General features: G+C 38.1%; 1 protein-coding gene across 1 annotated transcript in view; it reads right to left on the bottom strand.

The window, feature by feature from the left end:
• NAA15 (N-alpha-acetyltransferase 15, NatA auxiliary subunit) overlaps positions 1–25,384 on the bottom strand; it is a gene marked incomplete at both ends in the record, with an annotated part of 82,727 nt that overhangs the window by 7,835 nt on the left and 49,508 nt on the right. The window contains 10 exons of the mRNA XM_080697433.1: positions 2,958–3,056; positions 5,493–5,601; positions 10,149–10,342; positions 12,153–12,366; positions 14,919–15,047; positions 16,296–16,448; positions 18,398–18,567; positions 21,075–21,147; positions 23,419–23,525; positions 23,902–23,997. Of these exons, the coding sequence (XP_080553559.1) occupies positions 2,958–3,056; positions 5,493–5,601; positions 10,149–10,342; positions 12,153–12,366; positions 14,919–15,047; positions 16,296–16,448; positions 18,398–18,567; positions 21,075–21,147; positions 23,419–23,525; positions 23,902–23,997 (1,344 nt within the window). The remainder of the gene's footprint in view (positions 1–2,957; positions 3,057–5,492; positions 5,602–10,148; positions 10,343–12,152; positions 12,367–14,918; positions 15,048–16,295; positions 16,449–18,397; positions 18,568–21,074; positions 21,148–23,418; positions 23,526–23,901; positions 23,998–25,384) is intronic.

Raw genomic sequence — 25,384 nt, 5'->3', positions numbered from 1 at the left:
GCAAATCACTCTCATGGGGGGAAGGTGGTCCTATATGGTAAGTGATTTTATGTGGCACATAAAAGTATGAACTTGGGTCTTTCCTCCCTAGAAAGGTGGGTGAATGTGAAGGCTTATTTATAAAGGACTTATAGGAATACCTAACACGACAAATGCTCCCTGAAAAATTATTTCTAAAGTAATTATCTCTTAAAAGTACTAATTGTACTAAAGAAGTGCCTGGGGTGTAATAAAGGTGCCCTTTATACACTTGTAGTTTAACAAGTAGTATGCGTCTGTTCTTAACAGGGTACTGACAAGCAGACACCCACTCCTTACAGATGTGCAGCTCCAGCACGGCAGACAACCGTGGCCTCCTCTCACTGCTCACTTTCATTTCATATTCAGTAAAAATAAGGGTCATTTAGTAAAGTTTCTTTTTAACAGTGATTTCAGCTGAAGACCCAGAACAATGAACACAGGCAATATAATTCTAACAATATTTTTAAGCCATGTGTATTTTCATTTTCTGAAACCATTTGTTGAAAGGTAATAAATCTACATACTTTAAGAAGTTTTAAGTAATGAGAAAAACGTTTCTATAAGTCACTTTCTAAAATAAGATTCTTTTGACAAATATAAATATAATTTAAATAAGGCTTTACGTTTACTTGGAAATCAAAACAAATTGGGAGGGGTGGACCCAGGGCCTTGTGCATGCTAAGCACACACAAAATACTACTGAATTTTACCCCAGCCTAAACTTAGCATTTTTAAAATAATGATAGGAGCCAGGTATAGTGGCATGCACCTGAAATCCTAGAACTTGGAAGGCTAACACAGGAAGATGGCAGGTTTGAGGACAGTTTGAGCAAGTAGTAAGATTCTTATCAACCTAGTGAAGCTCTATTTCAAAAATAAAGTAAGGCCAGGCGTGGTGGCGCACGCTTGTAATCCCAGCACTTGGGAGGCTGAGGCAGGAGGATTGCACAGGTTCAAAGCCAGCCTCAGCAACTTAGTGAGACCCTGTTTCCAAGTAAAGTATTAAAAAAATAGGTCTGGGAGTATAGCCTGGAGATAGAAAAGCCCCCGGGTTCCACCCTCACCACAAATAAATAAATAAAATAAAGTAAGGATGGGGATAGAATGCCCCTGGGTTTAATACCCAGTACTACCAAAGACATTTTTTTGAATGCCTGATTTAATCTCATTGTTTATATATAGTATGAAGACAGCAATGAGATAGTTAACTTAATTGTTTCAAATTCTGTAGTGTTTTCTGTTAAAGGTTCTATTTATACTCTAGTTAACTCAAAAATCAAAATCAGAGCCAGGCATGGTGGCACATGCTTATAATCCCAGCATTTGGGAGGTTGAGATAGGAGGGTTGTGGTTCAAGGACAGCCTCAGCTACTACTTAGTGAGGCACTTTGCAACGCAGTGAGACCCTGTTTCAAAATAAAGAGTAAAAAGTAGGCTGGGAGTGTAGCTCAGAGGCGGAATGCCCCAGGGTATCCATCCCTGTACCGCAAAAGGGGGTGGGGGGAGATAAATAAAACTGCCACCAAGTTTCAAAATAAAGAATAACTATTAAATAGGGCTGGAGGTGTAATTGGGCTCAATTTCCAAGTACTACAATAAATAAATAAATAAATAAATAAATAACACTATTTGAGTACAAGAATACTTATTCTAAATTTAAAGATCTTACATAGATTAAGCACCCCTAATCTAAAAATTGAAATCTAAAATTCAAAACTTTGAGCACTGATACAATGTCACAAGTTCAAAATTTCATACCTGGCCTTATCTGACAGGTTAAACAGATAAACAGTTAAAACACAAGTGCACTAAAATTGTTATAGTAATGCATATATGAAACAGAAATTAATCTTGGGCTTACACTTGAGTCTCTTTCCTACTTATATTCAATACTCCTACACCTGAAAAAATTGAAAATCTACAACACTTCTGGTTCCAAGCATTTTTGATAAAGGATACTTAACTCAAGACCTAGACTCTATTCCCTATTGCATTACCAAGTATCTATGCTGTCTAGAATAAATATTTAATATTTAAGGGATGCAGATTTCTCAATTATTAAATAAAAATCAACCAGAAAAAAATTCTTTTTTGAGTTCTAAAATTTCATAGTTCTAGACATTGATCTGATTATCAAAATATTTGAAAAAAACAAACTATTCTTATTCATTTAATACTGGGGATTGAACCCAGAGGCATTCTACCTCCAAGCTACACCCCCGGCTTGATTTTATTTTTTATTTGTAAACAGGGTCTTACGAGGTTGCTAAAAGCCTCACTGAATTATAGCGGCTGGCTTTGAACCTGCAATCTCCTATCTCGGCTTCTAAAGTACTGAAATTTCAAGTGTGCACCACAACACCTGACTCAGATGATTCTAAGAAAACTATTCAGATTGAACGAGTTTTTTAAATTTTAAAACAATCTGCTGGCCAGGTGTGGTGGCGCACGCTTGTAATCCTTGCGCTTGGGAGGCAGAGACAGGAGGATCACGCAGGTTCGAAGCCAGCCGTGCTGGCCTAAGAGACCTTGTTTCCAAATAAAAATATAAAAAATAGATGTCTGGGAGTGTAACCCGGGGGTAGAAGGGTTTCCAAGAACCCCAACACCACAAAAAAAAAAAAAAAAAAAAAGCTAAGAAGCTTTACATAATGAAATATGATCTAAACTTCAACTTACATGTAACATTTTAGAAACAGAATCAAAGATGATTTTCAAATAGTTGGACTGTTCAATTCTATGTCAAAACAAAGCAATACTTTTAGATTTAAAATAAATACTTTCATTACAAAAGGCTGCTTTTACCTCAGCTAATTTAATATGACACAGCTTTAAAATGACTTGAGTTTATAATAAACGTTTACAGATTAACTTATACAGTCACTATCAACCATTAAAGTCAAATATTTGAGTAATGGAAAACAAAAAACACATACCAGTACTAAAGAGTCGAATCATACACTCATGAAGCCAGGGATGACTGGAATCAATAGCAAATGCCCTCTTTACTGATTGTAGCATCAAAAGAAACTTTTCTATAAAAAGAAAATGTAAGATATAGTTTGATCATTTGAAAAACAAATTGCCCTCTTTTGGAGGAACAAGACCTTACAAAAAGAAAAGATGAATTTAGATGAATCACATCTGAACTGCAGTATATGACTGAAGCAATTTTCCTCCCCATTATCAACATGAGCTAATAGTTCTCATTTAACATTCTTCAAGGTTTTGCAAAATGTAGAAAACTTAACATATTCAGCAAGCAATATCTGAACTAATGCCATATAAACAAAGAAACAGAATCTGCAGTGACTTCATTTCCTAACTTTCTTTAATCAAAGTGCTCTCTATTACTTAGACAGTTCGCTGTACACTAGCAGTGACGTTCTACTTGCACTGTGTGACGCGTGATGGCTCCCCTCTGCCCGCCCGCCCGCCCGCCCGCCGCGGTGAGGACGGGCGCCCTCCCAGCCCTCCGTGCTGCTCTCCTCATGCACTCATCCTCCCAATGCATCTGCATGTGAACACTCAAATCTTCTTTATTATCACCTTTCTGTCTAGACTTCTCTAATTGGATGCCATTTTTCAAATGCCAACACATAAAATCTGGAGTTCTGACAACTCCTTTCCCCTTGTCCCTCACACTACGAGAGCTGAAAATACTACGCGCTCTTTGTCTTTGTCATTGCCCATTCCATGCCACTGTGCTGGATTCCAAATGCTGGGCCCCTCTGAGGGTGAAAACACCCAACAAGCCAACTACATGGGCCTTTAGGTCATCCTTCCCCACTTTAAGCAGAGCAGTCTTTGCATTTTACATTTTAGGGTTCCATCAAAGAATATTTTTTAAAAGGGGAATTTGCATTAACTATTGATTGGAAATACTAAACTATTAGTAAACATATTTTCCAAGTTATTAGCATTATGAAAACAGAAAATAAAAATATATTTTAATTATTCAAAATTGTACCAAGGCAACCTTTTGCTATCTTACAATTTATTTTTCCCAGTCACTTTCATATTATATACCTAAATAATATAATAAAAATTCAATCTATACTGTTCTATATTAAATTCCAAACAGTGTTAGTTTAGCAACTTTTCTTCAACAATTACTTGTAGTGTGTATGTTGTACTGGAGATTGAACTCAAGGGCATTCTACCTCTGAGTTACCACCTCAGCCCTATTTTATTTTCTTTATTTTGAAATAGAGCCCCAATAAGTTGCTGAAGCTGGCTTTAAATCTCCGATCCTCCTGTCTCAGGTATTATAAGCATGTGCCACCAGGCTCAGCCTGTTCCCTCTCCCGAGACAGTCTCGCTATGTTGCTCAAACTGGCCTTAAGCTTTTAGGCTCAAGTGACCCTCCTGCTTCAGCCTCTATATGCCCAGCTTCTCAATGATTACTCTTTGATATAAGAACCTTCTGTCTTCATAGAAGTTTCTCTTCACTTCAACGTTTATCACATTAGTGACAAACTTTTTTCAATGCAGGACTTGGTTTACATTAGTATAGCACTATAATTTTATTATTTAATATATATATATTAAAAATTTTAATCTGAAAATCCAGACCTTTCAAAATCTTTCATCAGGCTCCACAAAATACAAACAACACTGACATTATTTATACACTTTTGTGAGTGTTTTTTCTTTTGGCAGCACTGGGGATGGAACCCAGGGTCGTTCTCTCTCCAAGCTACACCCCCAGCCCTATTTTTTACTCTTTATTTTGAAACAGGGTCTCACTGAGTTGCAGAGGGCCTCGCTAAGTAGCTGGGGCTGTCTCAGCCTCCCGAATGCTAGGATGACAAGGATGTGCCACCACGCCCGGCACATCTGTGTTTTCTTAACAGGTAGGTACTCATCCCTTCTATACATCTTTTCCTTTAGAAATATTATTCATGCTTTAAGATCTAACTAATAATAGCTAACATTTATTTGATGCCAGGCCTGGAACAATTCTAAACTTTATATGTACTAGCTAATTTTATCCAAACAATTATCAGTCATTTCATTGAAAGACACGCATTGCAATTACCATATTTTAATCCTAGTTATATATGCACATTTATTTGTGTGTGTGTGGGTGTTGCTAGGGATTAAAGCCAAGGGTGTTTTACCTCTGAGCTATACCCTGAGATCTAATTTTTTATTTGAAAATAGGGTCTAAGTTGCAAAGGGCCTAAGTTATTGAGCCTAACCTCGAACCTGTGACCCTCCTGTCTCAGCCTCCCAAGTACCAGGATTATAGGCGTGCGGCACCACGCCAGCTGTTGTTAATCTTGAGGATGTAATTGCATCATTGTGCTTCCCCACAACATTCTGTACACAGCAGGCATTTCTGTGAGAACGCTGCATTGACATTTGCCAAAAAAAAAACCCTAGAGTGGCAAGGTTATCAGAGATGGATGGCTACCTATAAAATAGAATAATCAGTTTTATAGGGCCACTGCACCCTAATTGCCTACCTTTCCTAAAGTAAATCTCAAAGGCAAAAAGATGAGTTTCTATCTTGTTCTTCACCAAGTTCTTCAACGGTGTTAAAAATTTAATAGCTTCTTCCAATGGAGTTTCAACCTAACAAAAATAAAAGATATTATACAAATGGAAGATTTCTTGAGGAATGTGATTTATTCTATTAAAAATGCTTTTCATTATTTTTTGTTAAAAATAGAACTTACCACTCACCCAGAAATACTGTCATATTTTGACTTCCCATATCTAAAAAAAGGATATATATACATATACATACATACATACATACATACATACATATATATATATATATATATATATATATATATATTTTTTTTTTTTTTTTTTTTTGGTGGCACTAGGGATAAAACCCAGTGTATCATGGATCCTCAGGCAAGAGTAAGAACTCCACAATTTGTAACTGGTTTTAATCATAGATATTATATTAACTCTGAATAGAAGCTACCTAAAAAGTGGATAAAACAAAAGAACCAGGGATAAAACAAAAGAACCAGGGAAAAACAATAGCTGAGAGGAAAAAAAGACAGAAGATGGACATGAAGTATATGAAAAGAGGTATGAAGAAAATCATACAGGACATTACAGGAAGGGCAAATGTTCTAACTGAAACACAGTGAAGTGCAATCAAGGTATTCAAAACAGTACACTATCCATTCTGTCTTTTTACTTACTCTATAGAAATTTACCTGCATTCAAATGCTATAATATAGTATTTTCTTTGATCTATATTTGGAGAACTCTGTCCCTATCACTCTTTACTGATCATGTATATGTTATATTAATTATATACTTATTATCATTACCAGGCAGTAATGTTTTCTATAGGATTGTGCTGTTACAATCCAAGCAGAGTTCTAAGACAAGTTATACCCTGCACACACTGGGGTAGGATGGAGAAACAGCACACTGGTCAGAAGGGCACTGAATATATGTGGTTTCTATATTCACCTTCTCTCACCAGAGAAGCAACAGCAATTTACTCTCAATGGAAACTGTTTCTACCAAATAGGCCTCTTGCCAATAAACTAACTGTGGCTTTACCAATAAAAGTTCTGGCAAAGGAAATAAATTCACAGGATTAAAACACAGTAAGCAATAAAGTTCCATCTGTGGGATTCACCTTAAAATAGCATGTAAAATAGTTATCCTTATCAAACAATAAAATGATTCATTAAAATCCCAGCTACAGTGCTAGATGGTGTTATTTTGAAGGATACATGTTCTAAACTAGAAACAAAACCTTACATATCAAACTCTCTTTTAGTAACTACAGATTAAAACCAAGAGCTAGGGGAGAAGACGGTACTCATAAGCGTCTTTCTCACAGAAATTGTGATTATTTTGCTTCTTGCTCCCATGATACTATATTGTACTAGATTTTCAGTTTGTAGTCCACAGGGAATAAATGTTTCTATCCGAGGAAGGCAGAGGGTAAAAACGGAAATTGTGAATCATTTATATCAAGCTTTTCATGCCTGTAGGCATTAAGAGATTGAAATAGGGTCGCTATATTGACCAGAATAATCTACAAGGAGGGAGATTCAGCTGCTATTCCAACAAGGAACGCAGGAAGGTGAATCAATACAAGTATCATGAATCATTATGAAGCAAAATCCAGTACTTGAATTTAAAAAGGGAAATTCTGTCTGTAATTCTAATAAAAAAGACCATATCCCCTAAAGGTGATTTGGGTCTGTTCTGACAGTGTCAGACTCTGTGCCTTTCACAGGTAAGATGTTATCAGGGTAAATCCAAGTGTTTAAATATGCACACATAATTAACAATAAAACTAACAGCATTCTAACTTTGCACACAGCATGAAGTACAGGGTTAATACACACAAAAAAACAAACAAGAATGAGGTTCTAGTCAATCCTGAAAGCAAAAAAAAAAAAAAAAAAACCCAGTATCCAAAACTACCCCAAAATAGAAAGACAAGCAGACATACATGTAGCTGTTTGTACTACGTAAAAGTACACAGTATCTTTACTAATTCCAAAATCATAATCACTACAGCAAGATGTCCATACCAGAAGAGGGACAGAGAGAGACTTAAAGGCAGCAGGCCTCCATCTTCCACGTAGAGGAGAGACTACGTTCCTTGAATGCAATATTAGGCTGAATTGCCAGCATTATGCATAGTCTTCATCTTTCTTAAAAACTTATACGGTCTCCAAGAGTTGAACTCACCATGGTTAAAGTCATGTAGAGTGGGACTACCCTACACTTGATAGGTAATTTAGGACATTTTCAAGTGCAGTTTTAATCATACAATTTTTAAATTCACAAACAACTTGAAATCTAATGCTCATATTAAGACATGTCATGCAGGAGTCTGTCTATCCCTCTCCACTTCCAACACAGTAACATAAATTCTCAAATTATTAAGCTCCATTATACATGAAGAAAACATAGAATTCATTACCCTTGGAAGAGATGTGAAGAGGAATTTAGACAGGAAATGCGTGAGGGAGATAATACCAGCTACTGCCTCATGAGATGGTAGAGAAACAAGTGGTGCAGCTGCCATCAGGACCCGGTTCGTGCTTGGTTAACTAAAATCAAATTCACTAAATCTCTTCCCACTTTTCCTTTCTCCTTTGTAAGTGAAATTATTGCTAACTTAATAATGTTCTCATTTTTTATATTTACATTTTTATAACATATATACACATATACATACATGTATGTTATCTTGAATTTGCCACATAGAAGAATGCTGAAATATATACCCACATCTGGCAGGTAACTACTACTTTTTTTTTTTTTTTGGGCAGTACTGGTGATGGAACCCAGGGGCATTCTACCTCTGAGCAACACTCTCAACCCTATTTTTAATTCTTTATTTTGAAACAGGGTCTCACTGAGTTGTAAAGAGCCTCACTAAGTACCTGAGGCTGTCTGTGAACTGCAATACTCCTGTCTTAGTCTCCCAAATGCTGGGATTATAAGCGTTCACCACCATGCCCGGCTTCAAGTTCTGTTTGGTATTTTAATTTCTCTGAGTTATAAAGCAATCAAGGAATGACTGTGAATTTTTTTGTGTGTGGTGTTGGCAATTGAAGCCAGAGGTATTCTACTCCTAAGCTACACCTCCAGCTCTATTTTTTATTCTTTCTTTATTTGTTGTTGTTGTTTTGGTGGTACTGGGGTTCCTGGAAGCCCTTCTACCTCTGGGATACACTCCCAGACCTACTTTTTTAACTTTTTTTATGTGGAAAAAGGGGCACTTAAGCCAGCGAGGCTGGCTCCGAACCAGCGTGATCCTCCTGTCTCCACCTCCAAAGTGCGGAGATTACAAGCGTGCGCCACCACGCCCGGCTTTATTCTTTATTTTGAAACAGAGTCTCACTAAGTTGCAGAGGGCAACTGCAGCTGAGGCTAGCCGAAAACCTCTCAAGTACTGAGATTACAAGCGTGCATCACTATGCCCAGCTCGAATATTTAGTTTTTACTGATGTTAAATTTAAGGTCTAGGGAAATAGTCTTACTAGACTGCTTCAATATAGTAAATTATGCAATTATTTTCACATGGAATAGGATGTCCAGGGTAAAAAAAAAAAAAAAAAAAATCCCGCAGATATGTTAATAAGCAAAACGTTTCATGTGACAAAGAATACTGTGGTTTCAGCACGTTTAAAACTAGCAGGTTGCCGGGCTTGGTGGCCACGCTTGTAATCCCCGCGCTTGGAAGGCAGAGACATGAGGATCGCACAGGTTCGAAGCCAGCTGCGCTGGCATAAGAGACTCTGTTTAAAAAAAAAAAAAAAAAGTCTAGGAGTGTAGCCCGGAGGTAGAAGGGCTTCTAGGAACCCCAGTACCACCAAAAAAATAAAATAAATAAAAACAGCAGGTCAGCTGTGTGTGATGGCTCATGCTTGTAACCCCAGCATTTGGGCGGCTGAGACTGGAGGACTGGGTTCGCAGACAGCCTCAGCTACTTAGTCAGGTCCTTTGCAACTCAGTGAAACCCTGTTTCAAAATAAAGAATTAAAAAAAAAAAAATAGGGCAAGAGGTGTAGCTCAGAGGTTGAATGCCCCTGGGGTTCCATCCCCAGACCCAGAAAAACAAAACAAAACAAAACAAACAAAAACAAACAAAAAAAAAACCAAAAAACAAACAAACAAACAAAAAACCCACCCCAGCAGGTCAGATTCTGGCTTGGAGGATTTAGGGGACTTTTAAGATAATAGGTTCAAATGAGGAAGACAACCAATAAACACAGAGTATAAAGTGACAACATCGATAAGTGAAAGATAACAAGCTTGATTTAGCCTAGATATAAAAACTTTCATGTTACCACTTAAACACTAGATGCTTCGCATATATATTGTCCCTGGCCCTACTAATAATCCCATTTTATAGATGAGAAAAACCATCAGAGAGATTAGAAAAGGTGTCTGAGAGCAGTGAAGTATAAATGCTGATCCTCAGGACCAGATCATAATTTCAAGTTTTAATTGTAAAATATGATCAGAAAAAATATATTAATGAAAAAGAAAAGCCAAATGACAGTAACTTTTGGCTCTAACTCTATAATCACACTGGTCAAATAAGACAGTATTTAAAAATAGCAACAGCTGCCCATAAATTTTCAGTCAACTGTGCTCAACAATATGCTAAGTACCTTGGCCAGTTTCTCTGGAATAAGCTCTTCTTTTGGACCTCCAATCTCCTCATCATCATCATCTTTCTTCTTTTTCTGATTTCTCTGCTGCTTTTCTTTTTCTGCATTTTTTTTCTCCTCTTCTAGCTGGGCTTTCTTTTGAGCTCTTCTTTGCTTATTACGTAGCTTCTTTAGCTCTTTGTCTGACATATTTGCTGTCGGCAATAAGTATTAATTAAAGTAAAAGAAAGTTGCACAGGTTAGTCATTACAACCACTATTTTTAATAATCCCGAACCCCCATAAAAATTACAAATACAGAAAAATATATTTTGTAGCCAAAATGCAGACAATGGAGTTTAAAATAAGAACATAAATTTCTTCAATTTTTCCCACAAGGATGTGTTCTGACTCTCTTCTGACCAGTTAGAATTCAAGAAAGTAACAGGATGTGATGTTAATGTTAAAAAGGCATGGCTTTATCCTTGCTCTCTCTCATGATACTACCACATCTTAAGGAAACTCTATGGGGCTGGGTATGGTGGCGCATGCTTATAATCAATCCCAGTACTTGGGAGGCTGAGACAAGAGAATCACAAGTTCACAGCTAGCCTCAGAAAGTTAGTGAGACCTTCCACAACTTAGTGAGTCCCTGTTTCAAAATAAAGAATAAAAAAAGGGCTGGGGTTGTAGCTTAGAGGTAACATGCCCTTGGGCTTAACCCCCAGTTCCACAAATCAAAAGCAAAAGCCCTATGGAAAGACCATGAACTAAAGCCCATAGCCATAAGGGTGAGCTACCTAGAAAACATATCTTTCAGTTCTGATGATGCATTCAGGGAACTGGGGGCCCTGCCCCAATCTTCACTTCCTAAGAGAGCTGAGCAAGAGCTACTTAATCTCAGCCTCCCAAGTACTGGGATTACAGAGTTGCATCACAACACCCAGTTCTTAGAAATTCTTGACTCACAAAAATGGTTGTTTAAGCAGCCAGATTTTAGAATAACCTATTATTTAGCAGTAAGTAATATACAGCTGATGAAACACACATCTACTGCTCTTTTCCTGGTAAAGAATCCCTTAATAGTAAAAATAAGAAAATTTCAAACAAGGATGAAAAATTTACATTCTGGAAGCACAAGTCTTTGATGCTGTCGTTTTAGTGATTTGTGAAGTAACTGCTATATTACTTGCATCCTCACTACATGCTACCATGCGGAACTGGATGATCTCAATAACTTCAGAGTTAGAATGTAAAATGATGTAATATATATCTGTAGGTTCCACATCCATACTGCAGATTTAACCATCCTCAAAGCAAAAATATTCAGAAAAAAAGTTCCCCTGGTACTACATGTATACTTTTTGGGGTCAGTATTCCCTAAATAATATAACCATTTATACAGCATTTATGTCATAGTAGGTATTAAAAGCAACCTAGAGATGATTTAAACAACAGTGAAGAAACCTTTGACACCCTGCTATGAAAATGGTAAAAAACTGAATCAAATAAAAAATGGGTCGAATGATGTCACCGGGCAATTTTCCTAGCTTTCATTCCAAGCTGACTTTAAAGACAAGTTACAAGCCAGGCGTGATGGCGCATGCTTGTAATCCCCGCACTTGGGAGGCGGAGACAGGAGGATCCCGCAGGTTCAAAGAGACTTAAGAGTCTCTGTTTCTGGCTTAAGAGACCCTGTTTCCAAATAAAAAATATATAAAATAGGTCTGGGAGTGTAGCCCGGAGAAGGGTTTCCAGGAACCCCAGTACCACCAAAAAATAAATAAATAAAAAATAAAGACAAGTTACATATTGAACCCTTGCCTGACTTATTTTGAAAGTATGAAAGCAGTGTATGTCTTCTGTTGCTTAGAGAATTCACAAAATATCCATCATTTTCTAACCTTGTATGACACCCTCTCACAAGATCGTCAATAAAAACCTTAGGGAGAAAAGCTGCATTGCTCAAAACATAAACACAAAGACACACGCCAGAACAAAAATAATACATCTCTGAATGCTATACCTGTGTCAGCTTCATGTTCCTTATTCTCATCTGTAAGGGGGTTGTCATGAAGCTTCAAATAGATCTCTATAGCAATTCTTGCTGCCTTGAAGTAAAATGGATGCTGCCGAAGGACATCTTCTAGTTTTAATAAGTCCACATATGATCTAAGAGTAATCTTCCTCATACAGTACGTATGAAAGTCAAACTGGTCATCAGTGATTTCTATAAAATGCTAACAAGATTACCTTTTTATTATTATACCGAAATATAGCAATGTACAAAACAATTACAAAAATCAAAGCTTTGGAACTGTTTGCTTCTTTGGAATGAAAAATTAGAGAGCAGAAAAAAAGAAAAACATAATCACACAATATAAATATTTGGCATGATGGGCGTGGTGATGCACGCTTGTAATCCCAGCATTCGGGAGGCTGAGACCTGGAGGATCGTGGTTCGTGGACAGCCTCAGCTACTTAGTGAGGCCCTCTGCAACTCAGTGAGACCCGGTTTCAAAATAAAGAATAAAAAATAGGGAAGGGGTGTAGCCCGGAGGTCAAATGCCCCTGGGTTCCATCCCCAGACCCGCAAAAAAAAAAAAAAAAAAAAAAAAAAAAAAATTGGTTGAAGCCGGGCGTGGTGGCGCACGCTTGTAATCCCCGCGCTTGGGAGGCTGAGACAGGAGGATCACACAGGTTGAAACCAGCCTCAGCTACTTAGTGACTCTCAGCAACTTAGTGAGACCCTGTTTCCAAATAAAATATAAAATAGGTCTGGGAGTATAGCCCGGAGGGAGAAAGCCTCTGGGTTCCACCCCCAGTGGCGCCAAAAAAAAAAAAAAAAAGTTTGTTGAATAAAAGGGAAGAACAAGCCAGGTGTGGTGGTGTATGCCTGTAATGCAAGTACTGAGGTTTCAAGAAAGTCTCAGCAATTTAGAGAGGCCCTCCGCAGCTTAGTGAGACCCCGTTTCAAAATAAAAAATAAAAAATAGGGAAGAGGGTGTGGCTCAGAGGTCAAATGCCCCTGGGTTCCATCCCCAGACTCACAAGAGAAAAAAAAAAAAAAAAGAAAAGAAAAAAAAGAAAGAAATGGTGTAATACAATAGACTTCCATTAGACAACTTTTTTATGTAGAATGCTCTGAAAATAATTATAAAGTGCTTGATGATTGTTTTTGAGGCTGTAAATCTGAACCCTATGCAGTATAATGCTGGTTATGTGGGTGATAATTAACTAGTATGCCAGGAAATCAGAAATATTGACATTTCAACCAAGTAATGGTATTCTATTCTTGACATTATAAATGTGAATTTAAGTCACGAAAAACAAAACTAAGACACAGAATTCCTTAGTTTTTAAAAAATAATTCTTGCCAGGCATGGTGGTGCACACCTGTAATCCTAATCCCAGTAGTGGAGAGGCTGAGAAAGGAGGATAATAGGTTCAAGAACAGCCTTAGTAAGTAATAGAATACCATTGAATTCAACAATACCCCCCCAAAATAATTCTTATAAGTAGTTTAGACAGTAGAGAAGTTGGCTAAAAGTATGTAATCTATCTTTCTTTCTTTCTTTCTTTTTTTTTTTTTGGTGGTACTGGGGTGGAACCCAGAGGCTTTCTACCTCCGGGCTATACTCCCAGACCAATTTTATATTTTATTTGGAAACAGGGTCTCACTCAGTTGCTGAGAGCCTCACTAAGTAGCTGAGGCTGGCTTCAAACCTGTGCGATCCTCCTGTCTCAGCCTCCCAAGCGCGGGGATTACAAGCGTGCGCCACCACACCGGGCAAATTATGTAATATTTCTATTATAAAAATTCAGAGCCCAGCGTGATGGTGCATGCTTGTAATCCCAGCATTTGGGAGGCTGAGATAAGAGAATCACGATTCAAGGACAGCCTCAGCTACTTAGTGAGGCCTTTGCAACTCAGTGAGTCTCTGTTTCAAAATAAAGAATAAATGCCGGGCATGGTGGCACACACTTGTAATCCCCGCGCTTGGGAAGCGGAGACAGAAGGATCGCGCAGGTTTGAAGCTAGCCTCGCTGGCTTAAGAGACCTTGTTTCCAAATAAAATATAAAATAGGTCTGGGAGTGTAGCCCAGAGGTAGAAGGGTTCCATCCCTAGTACCACCAAAAATAAAAAAAGAATAAGCCAGGCGTGGTGGCACACACTTGTAATCCCAGCGCTTTGGCGGCTGAGACAGGAGGATTGCACAGGTTTGAGGCCAGCCTCAGCTACTTAGTGAGGCTCTCAGCAACTTATTGAGACCCTGTTTCCAAAAAAAAGTATAAAATAGGTCTGGGAGTATAGCCCGGAGGTATAAAAGCCCCTGGGTTCTACCAAGAGCACCACCAAAATAGATAGATAGATAGATAGATAATAAATAAATAGGCCTGGGGGTGTAGCTCAGAGGTAGAATGCCCATGGGTTCCATCCCCAGTACCAGAAAAAGAAAAAAAAGAAATTCAGGCCGGGCTTAGGGGCACATGCCTATAATCTCAGTACGTGGGAGACTGAGACAGAAGGATCGCAGGTTTGAGGGAAGCCTCACCAACATGGCAAGACTCTAAGTAACCTAGTGAGCCCCTGTTTCAAAATATAAAGGTTTAACTCATAGGTAGAGTGTTCCTGGGATCGATCCCCAGTACCATAAACACATATATACAAAAATGAATGCTGATTTAATAAATCAGTAACATGACTTATAGATGGGGAGGTAGAATTTCTCCCAAAACCTTCAATGTCTATGAAAATAAAATGAGAAACTCTTATTTTAAGGTACTTACTCTCTCAATTTCATGACATTTCTTAAGTGCTTCACCGAATTTGTTCATTGCTCTATATGCCTGGGCACATTCTGTCTGGAACCACATGCACTGCATTTCATTCAAATTCTCTACTGCTGATGTTCCTTCCTACATGGAAATCACATACATGCAAGACCATTTCTTACCACATACATCTTCCTATGATAGGATTTAATAAGAAAAACAGGGTCAACTGACCTGAATTTTTTGAAAAATTTCTGCTTTTTTATGAAAAGATGAAATAGTTAATATGTGAAAGGAACTAAAATTACCTAGTCATAGTTTGCAAATGATTAAACAGAGGTCTACATTAATTTTGTGAAACGGAGGCCGGGCGTGGTGGCGCACGCTTGTAATCCCAGCATTTGGGAGGAGGCTGAGACTGGAGGATCGCGGTTCACGGACGGTCTCAGCTATTTAGTGAGGCCTTCCGCAACTAGGTGAGACCCTGCTTCAAAATAAAGAATAAAAAAATAGGGCAGGGGGTGTAGCTCAGAGGTTAAATGCCCCTGGGTTCCATCCCCAGACCCACACACAAAAAAAAGTTTTTGTGAAATGGATCAAAATAAGGAAAAAAACGAAACTAGCACATGGCAAATACTCAATAAATGCTACCCCTTACACCTAAAATATTTTTCTGAAAACATACCAGTATAAGTCAGTCAGTCCATCATACAGCTATGTATGATGTTTATACTAACATTGATTTATATTGACTTTAGCTTTTTCAAATATAGCGATACAATTAAAAAGGTGGGCTATTTTGATATTAAAATATTAAAAACAAGCCAAGTGTGCGGGCGAACACTTTTAATCCCAGGATTCGGGAGGCTGAGACCAGAGGATCGCCATTCACGGACAGCATTACCTACTTAGCAAGGCCCTTTGTGATTCAGGGAGACCATTTCAAAAATAAAAAGACAAGTGGTGGCGCACGCTTGTAATCTCAGTGCTTGGAAGGCTGAGACAGGAGGATAGCACAGGTTTGAACCCAGCCTCAGCTACTGAGTGAGGCTCTTAGCAACTTAGTGAGAGCCTGTTTCCAAATAAAGTATAAAATAGGTCTGGGAGTGTAGCCCAGAGGTAGAAAAGCCACTGGGTTCCACCCCCAGTACTACGACAGACAGACAGACTGACTGACTGACTGACTGACTGACTGACTGACACCTAGGGCTGGGGGTGTAGCTCAGAGGTACAATGCTCCTGGGTTCCATCCACAGTACGGCTAATAATAATAATAATAATAATAATAATAATAATAATAGTATATGTTAAAAACAAAGTTTCAAAAAGAGTCCGGTACAAGTCTAAACTGGTTTGTGTTTGGGGCTAAGTAAGAACACTAGTTGTACAAACCCTTGTAAACTTTGAGCACATTTCTTCAGCCTCTTTAATCAGATTGGCTTTTAGCATGTATTTTGCACACTTAGAGTTGATGAATCTGTCTGCTGTATCCAGGGCCTGAGCTTCATCCATCCACCTTGCAGCTTCTTTAATATTCCCAGCATGCTTAAAAGCAAAAGCAAAATAAAACAGTAAGTATGCTAATTCTACTGTGCAGATAATTTGTTACCTACTGATAATGAAAAGAAAGAAAGGTATATGTTCCTCCATATTATAAGTTCTTAGACCTTTCTACTCATCTAGGATATAGGCTGATGATAAAGACTTTAGTTTTAATGTTTCATCCACTCTTATGTCCCCATTATATACAATCATACCTGGCAAAGAGCAAATACTTCAAGAGAACTTGTCAATTCAAAGAATAAATCATAGAAATCTTTAAGTCAGAAAAAAACAATTCAAGCCGGGCGTGGTGGCGCACGCTTGTAATCCCAGCATTCGGGAGGCTGAGACCTGGAGGATCGCGGTTCGTGGACAGCCTCAGCTACTTAGTGAGGCCCTCTGCAACTCAGTGAGACCCGGTTTCAAAATAAAGAATAAAAAATAGGGCAGGGGGTGTAGCTCGGAGGTCGAATGCCCCTGGGTTCCATCCCCAGACCCGCCAAAAAAAAAAAAAAAAAAAAGTTGCTGTGGAGCCGGGCATGGTGGCGCACGCTTGGAATCCCAGTCCTTGGGAGGCTGAAACCAGAGGATCTGGGTTCACAGGTAGCCTTAGCTCCTTAGTGAGGCCCTCTGCAACTTAGTAAGACCCTGTTTCAAAGTTAAAGAATAAAATATAGGGCTGGGATGTAGCTCAGAGGTAGGTAGAATGGCCCTGGGGCTTAACCCCAGTACTGCCCCCCCCCAAAAAAAAATTGTTGAGGCATGGTGGCACACACGTGTAATCCCAGTACTTGGAAAGCTGAGACAGGAAGATCACAGGTTTGAGGACAGCCACAGCTACTTAATGAAACCCTCTGAAACTTAGTGAGACCCTATTTCAAAATAAGGAATGCAGCTTGGAGGTAGAATGCCCCTGAATGTTTCAATCTCCAGTAAACACACATGCACCCCCAAACCCCACACGTTTCTGAAACTGGTATTGAAACGTCAATCCTGTCTTAGCCTCCCAAATACTGAGACTACAGAGGTGGACCTCCATTCCCCACTTCCTTTTATGGAAGCAGTATAGTCTCACATAATAATGCAGTTCGGGGTGCTGGGGGCATACATGCACAGAGCACTTGATGAGCCTTCTCCTGGCTCCCTCCCCAGTGCTCCTCTCCCCATACAGAATACTGAGACTGACACTGGTATTCTCACATATGTACATGAGGTCACTAAGTGATTTTTGTCATTGACCCTTCCCCTTCCCCTAGACCAACTCCCTTGTTGCAATGAAATTTCTGTCACACTATCTAAAATTCCTCTGGTATCCCAATTATTCCCTAGCTTTCAAATATGAGAGAAGAAATCCTGTGTTTGATCCCTATGTCTATCCCACCAAAAAAAATTCTACAAATATAAATTTTATTATGTCCTGCTAAACTGGTTTAGAATCACTCTCTCAAAAGCTTTAATTACCAAATTTTATTTGCAAGGGAGAAATGACAGGCGGGAATGGTGGCACACGCTTGTAATTCCAGTACTTGGGAGGGTGACAGGAGGATCGCAGGTTCAAGGCCAGCCTCAGCAACTTAGTGAGGCCCTCTGTAACTTATTGACCTTGTTTAAAATTAAAGAATAAAAAAGCAGATTAGGGGTGCAGCTTGAAGGCAAAATGCCCCTAATTCGATCTGCAATAGCACACGCACACACAAAAGGAGCCAACTTTATTTTAACATAATGCTGTACCAATAAGTCTGGAGATTCTTAAGCAGAGCTGAGACGTGAAGGAGATAATATAAGCATGCAGCAACTTTAAAAGTAACTGGACTCGGACTGAGAAATACACCTTTATTCCATGTTTTGAGTCATAAATATGTCAATTTTTCTTAAAACATTTAGAAACTATAAAATATAGGAAAAAAGTTAAGAGCAATATACTTTAAAGAAAAAAGTAAAAAAATTTTTACCTTATAGATTTTAGCTTTCACAAGAAAGAGTTCTATCAACGTAGGTGTACTTTCAATGGCAGTATTAATGTATTCCAGAGCAATAGATGGCTGACCAATTTTGTCATAATGTTGTGCCAAGTAGTACTGAACCCAAAGTAACGTGGTTGGTGGCTCTTCCTTTCCATCATCTGTAAAAAGCAAGAGATGGGAAACAGAGAGGGAAGAAACCTAAAGATTAGTTATCACATATTAAGAGACTATCCCCCATCTCAAAATAGGCCCTATATTTATAAAGAAAGTAGATTATGTGTAAAACTATACCTAATATATATTTGCAACCATGTTTTCTGTTCTGTATTCTTACAGTCCCTTAGCACAATGCCTTGCATATATAATAAGAAACATTTCATGACAAATGAGTAAAAAAGATCAACCATAAAACTAATTACCTAAACAGAAAATTAAAGGGGAAGAGAGAGACAAATTTTACTAGAGCTAAGAAAGTGTACTGATCAGGATCTTTTTTAGGGGGGGAAGGGACAAAAGGCACTTCCCATTAAAGTGATACTTTAAAAAAATCTGACTGCTTAATATTTTCTAGCTAATGTACCTAACTGTATGTGTCTGTGATGTAATTATTTTGAATTCTGGCATTATTCTTAGAAGATTTAATATCTATGCTGAATATGTAAAGATCAATTACTTAGGCTGAATAAAAAAATACCCCAAATAAAAAACACTTATTCTATATTTTAGTGCATAGTTTAATTTTAATATACTCACAAGAAGAAAATGTGTAAGTTAAATATACAACCCACACACTAAAAAAAATTTAAATACTAATTTCTAAAATCTGGGAACTGCTATTTGCTTTCGAAGAAAGCAATATATCGCTTATATTTTTTTCTAGTAAAAGCAGGATGGCTCAGTGGACAAACAATAGGAGTGGAACTCACCAACTCCCGATCTGATAGATCTGCAACAAAAGTGCTGCATATTCTTGGGCATGTCATTGAACCTCTTCCACATTTGTAAAATATGTAGGAAAATGCTGATAATCAAAGGAACATCATGATGATTAACCAATGAAACTATGGTAACGCCTTTTAAAAAGTACTACTAAAATTAATCTGAGACCTAGAAACAATGGCTAACTTAACAGTATTGCACACCTCAAGTCCCATACTGGGGATTCCCACTATAGGAACCAGAGGTCCTTGGAAAAACAATTGATTTTAGATCTTCAGTGGCAATTACAAGATAAACTAGAATATTCTGTAATATTAAACAGCAAAATGCTATTAACTACTACCATGGTACATGACAAAACCACATGAAATTAAAAATATAACTATGTGTAAATCCACAAGAATATACTATCTTTTAGAAATTTATTTGCTTGCTGGACATGATGGAACATGCCTGTAACCTCAGGGGAGGCTGAGATAGGAGGATCACAGGTTTAAGACCAGCCTCAGCAGTTTCAGTAACCTAGTGAGACCACACTTAAAGGCCACTCGGTGGCTTGAAGGTAGAATGTCCCTGGGTTCAAATCCCAGTATTAAAAAAAAGAAAGAAAAAACCTTATTTGCCATCTTTGAAGGCTAATGCTACAGAACTGATTCATTCTTTTGTAAAATGGTAAAGTATCAAAATAAAAGTAGAGCATAAGACAAACACACTGATGCTTTTCCTATACAAGCTAAAATACTGGGTAAGCAGAGAATAGATGAAATTTCTCTTTTAATATACAACTTTATGCTTACTGATAGAATGCACCACTAATAAAGTAATGTTGCTCACCCTTCTATGGTTAAAAATAATAATAAAAGTAAAATAACAACTAAGTCTAAGCAAGCCATTATTCTGCAGTAACAGTAAATGTCTGTCTGCCCCTTTCATTACAGCAACTGCCCTTGAAATGTCAGTGCCAAAACCGGGAACTAAATTTTTTTTTTAATTGAAATTAGCCATTGTGGCTAATGGCTACCATACTAGATGACACAGTTCTACATTTACGTACCAATTTATAGAAAATTTAGGACAGAAAAATCATGTGTTAACACATAGGGGTACATTCAGGAAATGAAAACACACACAAAAAATTTTTTAACAAATGAATTTTAGGAAGAAGAGATAGAGGAGAAATCCATAGAGTAAAAGGGACTCATCAAACTCAAAGTTTACACCTTATCTGGATTTCATTCAAATAAACATAAAAAAGAATGAAAAAATATAACACAATATAGCTGGAAATGTGAATATAATTATCTGATATTAAGAAAGTTATTAATTTTCAACTATGATAATACTATAGTTGTTTTAAGTCTTTTTTTAGACAAAATGAAATATTGAATAAAATGTGATGTTTGGATTTACTTTAAAATGTAGGGATAGAGGGAAGTAGCTGAAGCTACAGATGAAATACAACTGAACAGAAACTTAGTATTCCTGAAGCCAAGCAATGGGTAAATGGAGGGCCATTATATTATTACATCTAATTGTCTAGATGCTTTAATGTGATTCTGTTCTAACCAATTATCATACAATGTGCAAATTCATGGATCTCCATCTTAACAGGAAAAATGTAAGTGCACTGTTTATAAAAAATAATACCGACCTCCTGATTAAGAACTGAATAGTGTGTTACAGATACAATGCAAATGTTTTTAAAACATAAAGCGTGAGCACTTACCATTAGGGTTAAATAAACGGCAGCTTTTTAGAGAGGTTTCATAACCTACTACTAATTCTTCTATGATTGCCACCTAGAATACAAACACACAAGCACACTTTAATATAAAAAATGCATGGCTACTACTCGAGCAAAATGCATTAGTGACTTTTTATTTATTTTGTGGTACTGAGGTTAAACCCAAGAGCATTCTACAGCTGAGCTACATCCCCAGCCAAATTTTATTTTTTTTTGAAACAAGGTCTCCCTAGGTGGCTAAGAGTCTCACTACTTGCTGAGGCTGCCCTCAACCCTGCAATCCTCCTGTCTCAGCCTCCCAAGAACTAGGATTACAGGCATGCGCCACCATGCCCAGCAGAGTCAGTGACTAATAAAGAACTATATAAGTACATTTAAAACACACACACACACACACACACACACACACACACGCGCGCGACTTTCATCATGATTCATTCTTTTCTCAACTCACATTAATGACATCCATAGGATATACTTCATCTTAAGAATCAAGAATTAAATGCCACATAACAGAAATTTCCCTAAGTAGATGGCAGTAATCATCTCTCAGCTTCATAATTCAGGGGAAAACATTAGTAAAACCAGGTGTGTGAAGACCAAGAGAACCAGTGGCCATCCAGGCTGTGATTTCTCCTAGGTATAGACTATTTTACTTTCTCCTGGCTGAGTGAGATCTTGAATACTTAGTAATTTATTATTATTTTGGGGTGATGGTGCTAGAAATTAAACCGAAGCATTCTGCACCAGAACTACACCCCAAACCTTATTTTTTTTTTCTTTTGGCCATCATGCCTGGCAAATATTTATCATTCATTCATTCCTTCCTTCCTTTTCATCTTAGCACAGTAGGATACGCCTAGAGTCCCAGCTACTCAGGGGACAAGGTAGGAGCAGCACTTGAGCTCAGGGGTTTTGAGGCCAGCTTAGGCAACAAAGTGAGGCCTCATCTCAAAAAACAAACAAAACAAGCCATGCACACACCTGGAATCCCTGTACTTGGGAGGCTGGTACAGGAGGATCACAGGTTCAAGGCCAACCTCAGCAACTCTGCATGCTTCTGCTTCAAAATAAAAACAAAAAGGGCTAGGAGTGTAGGTTGGAGATACAGTGACCCTGGGGTACCACACACACACACACACACAAGCCAAAAATAATTTCCTCCTTTGCTCAATCCATCTTTAATGGATTTCTATTACTATAGAAGCTCCCTTCAATGAGCTCACTTCACTCTACTATTGAAGAAACTGAGTGATCACAGGCAGCTTGTTTCCGTGTACCAATGCTCTTCCTCTCACAAGTTAGGCAACATGCTCACTACTATTCGACTGTGGTGTTTTTTTGTTTTGTTTTGTCTTTGTTTTGTGTGGTACTGGGGATGGAATCCACCTTTTCTACCTCCAGACTATACTGCCAGACTTTATATTTTATTTGGAAACAGGGTCTCACTAAGTTCCTGAGAGCCTCACTAAGTAGCTTAGGCTGGCTTCAACCTGTGCGATCCTCCTGTCTCAGCCTCCCAAGCGCTGGGATTACAGGATTGCGTCACCACGCCCGGCTTCAATTGTGTTTTCTAAAACCTGTTTGAATCAGTTGCATTTATTATCAACTGCAAAATATATCATAATAGCCGAGCGTGGTGGCGCACGCTTGTAATCCCCACGCTTGGGAGGCTGAGACAGGAGGATCGCACAGGTTCGAAGCCAGCCTCAGCTGCTTAGTGAGGCTCTCAGCAACCTAGTGAGACTCTGTTTCCAAATAAAATATAAAATAGGTCTGGGAGTATAGCCTGGAGGTAGAAAGCCTCTGGGTTCCACCCCCAGTACCACCAAAAAAAAAAGAAAAAAGAAAAAAAAAAGAAAACACCACCACACTGCTGGGCGTGGTATAGCACACGCTTGTAATTCCAGTACTTAGGAGGCTGAGACAGGAGGATTGTTCAGGTTTTAAGCCTGCCTCTGCTACTTAGTGAGGCTCTCAGCAGCTTAGTGAGACCCTGTTTACAAATTAAATATAAAATAGGTTGGGAGTATAGCCTGGAGGTAGAAGGTCCCTGGGTTCCATCCCCAGTACCACAAAAACAAACAAAAAAACCCACTCTGACTTGTTAATATATTAGCAAAAACAATGGAAATAATATAAACACTAAGTTGCTAAAGAGAAAAGATGATGAAAAGGAAAAATGGAAGAGAAACATTTGAACCCTCAAGCTAGAAAGACTACCAGATTCATAAAACATGTACTACTGGGCAGATAACCCAGAATCAATCATTCCAGATACTGAGCCAGAGATGACCACAAAAAGAACCCTTTTACTTTGCTTTACCTTTTCTTTATCTTTGTATAAGGACCTCAAAGTATTGAAGACTGGTGGGCAACCCTTGCTGAAATTCATCCTTAGGAACTTATCCAGACATTCTTTAAACTTCTCACCTTGAAAGAGAAAAATTGTTGGCTTATATTTACTCACACAGACAACTCTTTAACAAGTCATACCTTAACTCTTCTTATTTTTTGTGATACTGGGGCTTGAACCCAGAAGCACTCTACCTTTGAGCTACACTGGAAGCCCAATTTTATTTATTTGGAAACAGAGTCTCGCTAGGTTGATATGAATCTCACTATGTGCCGAGGCTGTTCTTGAACCCGCAATCCTCCTGTCTCAGCCACCCAAATAACCGAGATTATAGGCATGTGCCACCACACCCAGCTCAAACTTAACTTTAACATATGTACTCATACTTAAAATTAAGAAAAGTACTATAAATCACAACCCTATTTCCACTCCTTTTCAACTACTCTCACTTACCAGATAAAAAATTTAATGGCAGCCTTCTTGGCACCAGTCCTCTGGGATATTTTGTCCAGGCCTCCTCGTATATTTTTAGCCGTTCTAACATATTAGCTGCAGACAAAAAATATTCTTTTTATGTGTAATTATAGATGTTTAGTTTCTGGCAAATGAGAAGTTAAGGTAATTAAAAACTAAAAGACAATTTGAAAATAAAAAGAGAATTATCTGCAACCTTACCACCTAAATACATAAGGTGAATGAATAATCACTTCAGAATATTTCCAATATTTTCATATTCTGAATATCTGGAATCATAGAGAATAGTTTTCTTTATCCTATTCTGATTTAGGCAGGTTTCCAACATTTGAGAACTTTAGTTCTGAGAACATTTCGGTTACTCTTTTTGTCCTGTGGCCCTTTTCTACATCTACGAGCCAGTTTGTCCCTAACTCCTTTTTCTACCCAGAGCTTCTGGGTCTATTCCCTGCCTTCCATTTCTCCAAGTTTATTTTATGTTTTTTTCTTTTACACTTAGTGCTAATGTTAAAAGCTTTCCTCAGTTCGATCTTCCATTTCACTAATTTTTCCTGTGGCCTCTATTGTATTCTATTCTATTCAGTCTATTAAGATTTTCATTTCAATTAATAGGTTTTTCATTTCTCAGTACTTTCTCATAACTATTCATGCTTCATGGTTGCGATTCCCTCATCTTAGATTCCTCTGTCACGTCTACTCTCCTTTTGCTGGCACTGATGGTCACAATTTCATGCTAGTGTTCCTATGACAATTTGAGAATCTTTGTTACAAACTAATCTTCAGCAAGATTTCTCTTGTACATATCCAGCAAACAGCTTCGAATCAGATCATTTGGCTAAGAGTCCTGCCTATTCATTTCTGGGCTTGTCCCCACAGATGGCGCTCATTTTTGAAAAAGGGTAATCTGGATCCAAGTTTGAGTAAAGAAACTTTAACCCCTATTTCCACAAAAGAATAGGATTGCTCTTACCACTTGGCTGCATCTTACCACCACTCTGCAGCACTTTCCACCAAAGTGATGCTTACATCTTTCCTTTAGGGAGACATCTCAATTTCTGTCAGTGAAGATGCCCTTTAATGTTTTTGATAATAATATACATTTCTGATTTTTCTTCCTTCTGTTTGTTTCTGAAACTCTGTTCGCAATAATATCTATCGACTTGTGCCAGAAGCAAGATTTTAGAACATCAATCTGCCATAGAAACTGGAAGTATGCAGTGTACATTTTTTATTTTTGGTGGTGCTGAGGATTGAACCCAAGGGCATTCCACCTCTGACCTACACCCCAGTCCTATTTTACTGTTTATTTTCAAACGGAGTCTCACTAAGTTGTGGTGGCCTTGTGTTACTAAATCTGACAGCAAAACTGCAATCATCCTATCTCAGCCTCCCTATTACTACAATTAAAAGCATAGGCCACCACACCCAGCTTGATTCAGATTTTGAACCAATTCTTTTTTAT

This window comes from Muscardinus avellanarius (assembly GCF_963383645.1).
Source record: "Muscardinus avellanarius genome assembly, chromosome: 6".
In the NCBI taxonomy this organism is placed as follows: Eukaryota; Metazoa; Chordata; class Mammalia; order Rodentia; family Gliridae; genus Muscardinus; species Muscardinus avellanarius.
The sequence above is the reverse complement of the archived record's forward strand: the minus strand, read 5'-3'. Positions and strand labels throughout refer to the sequence as shown.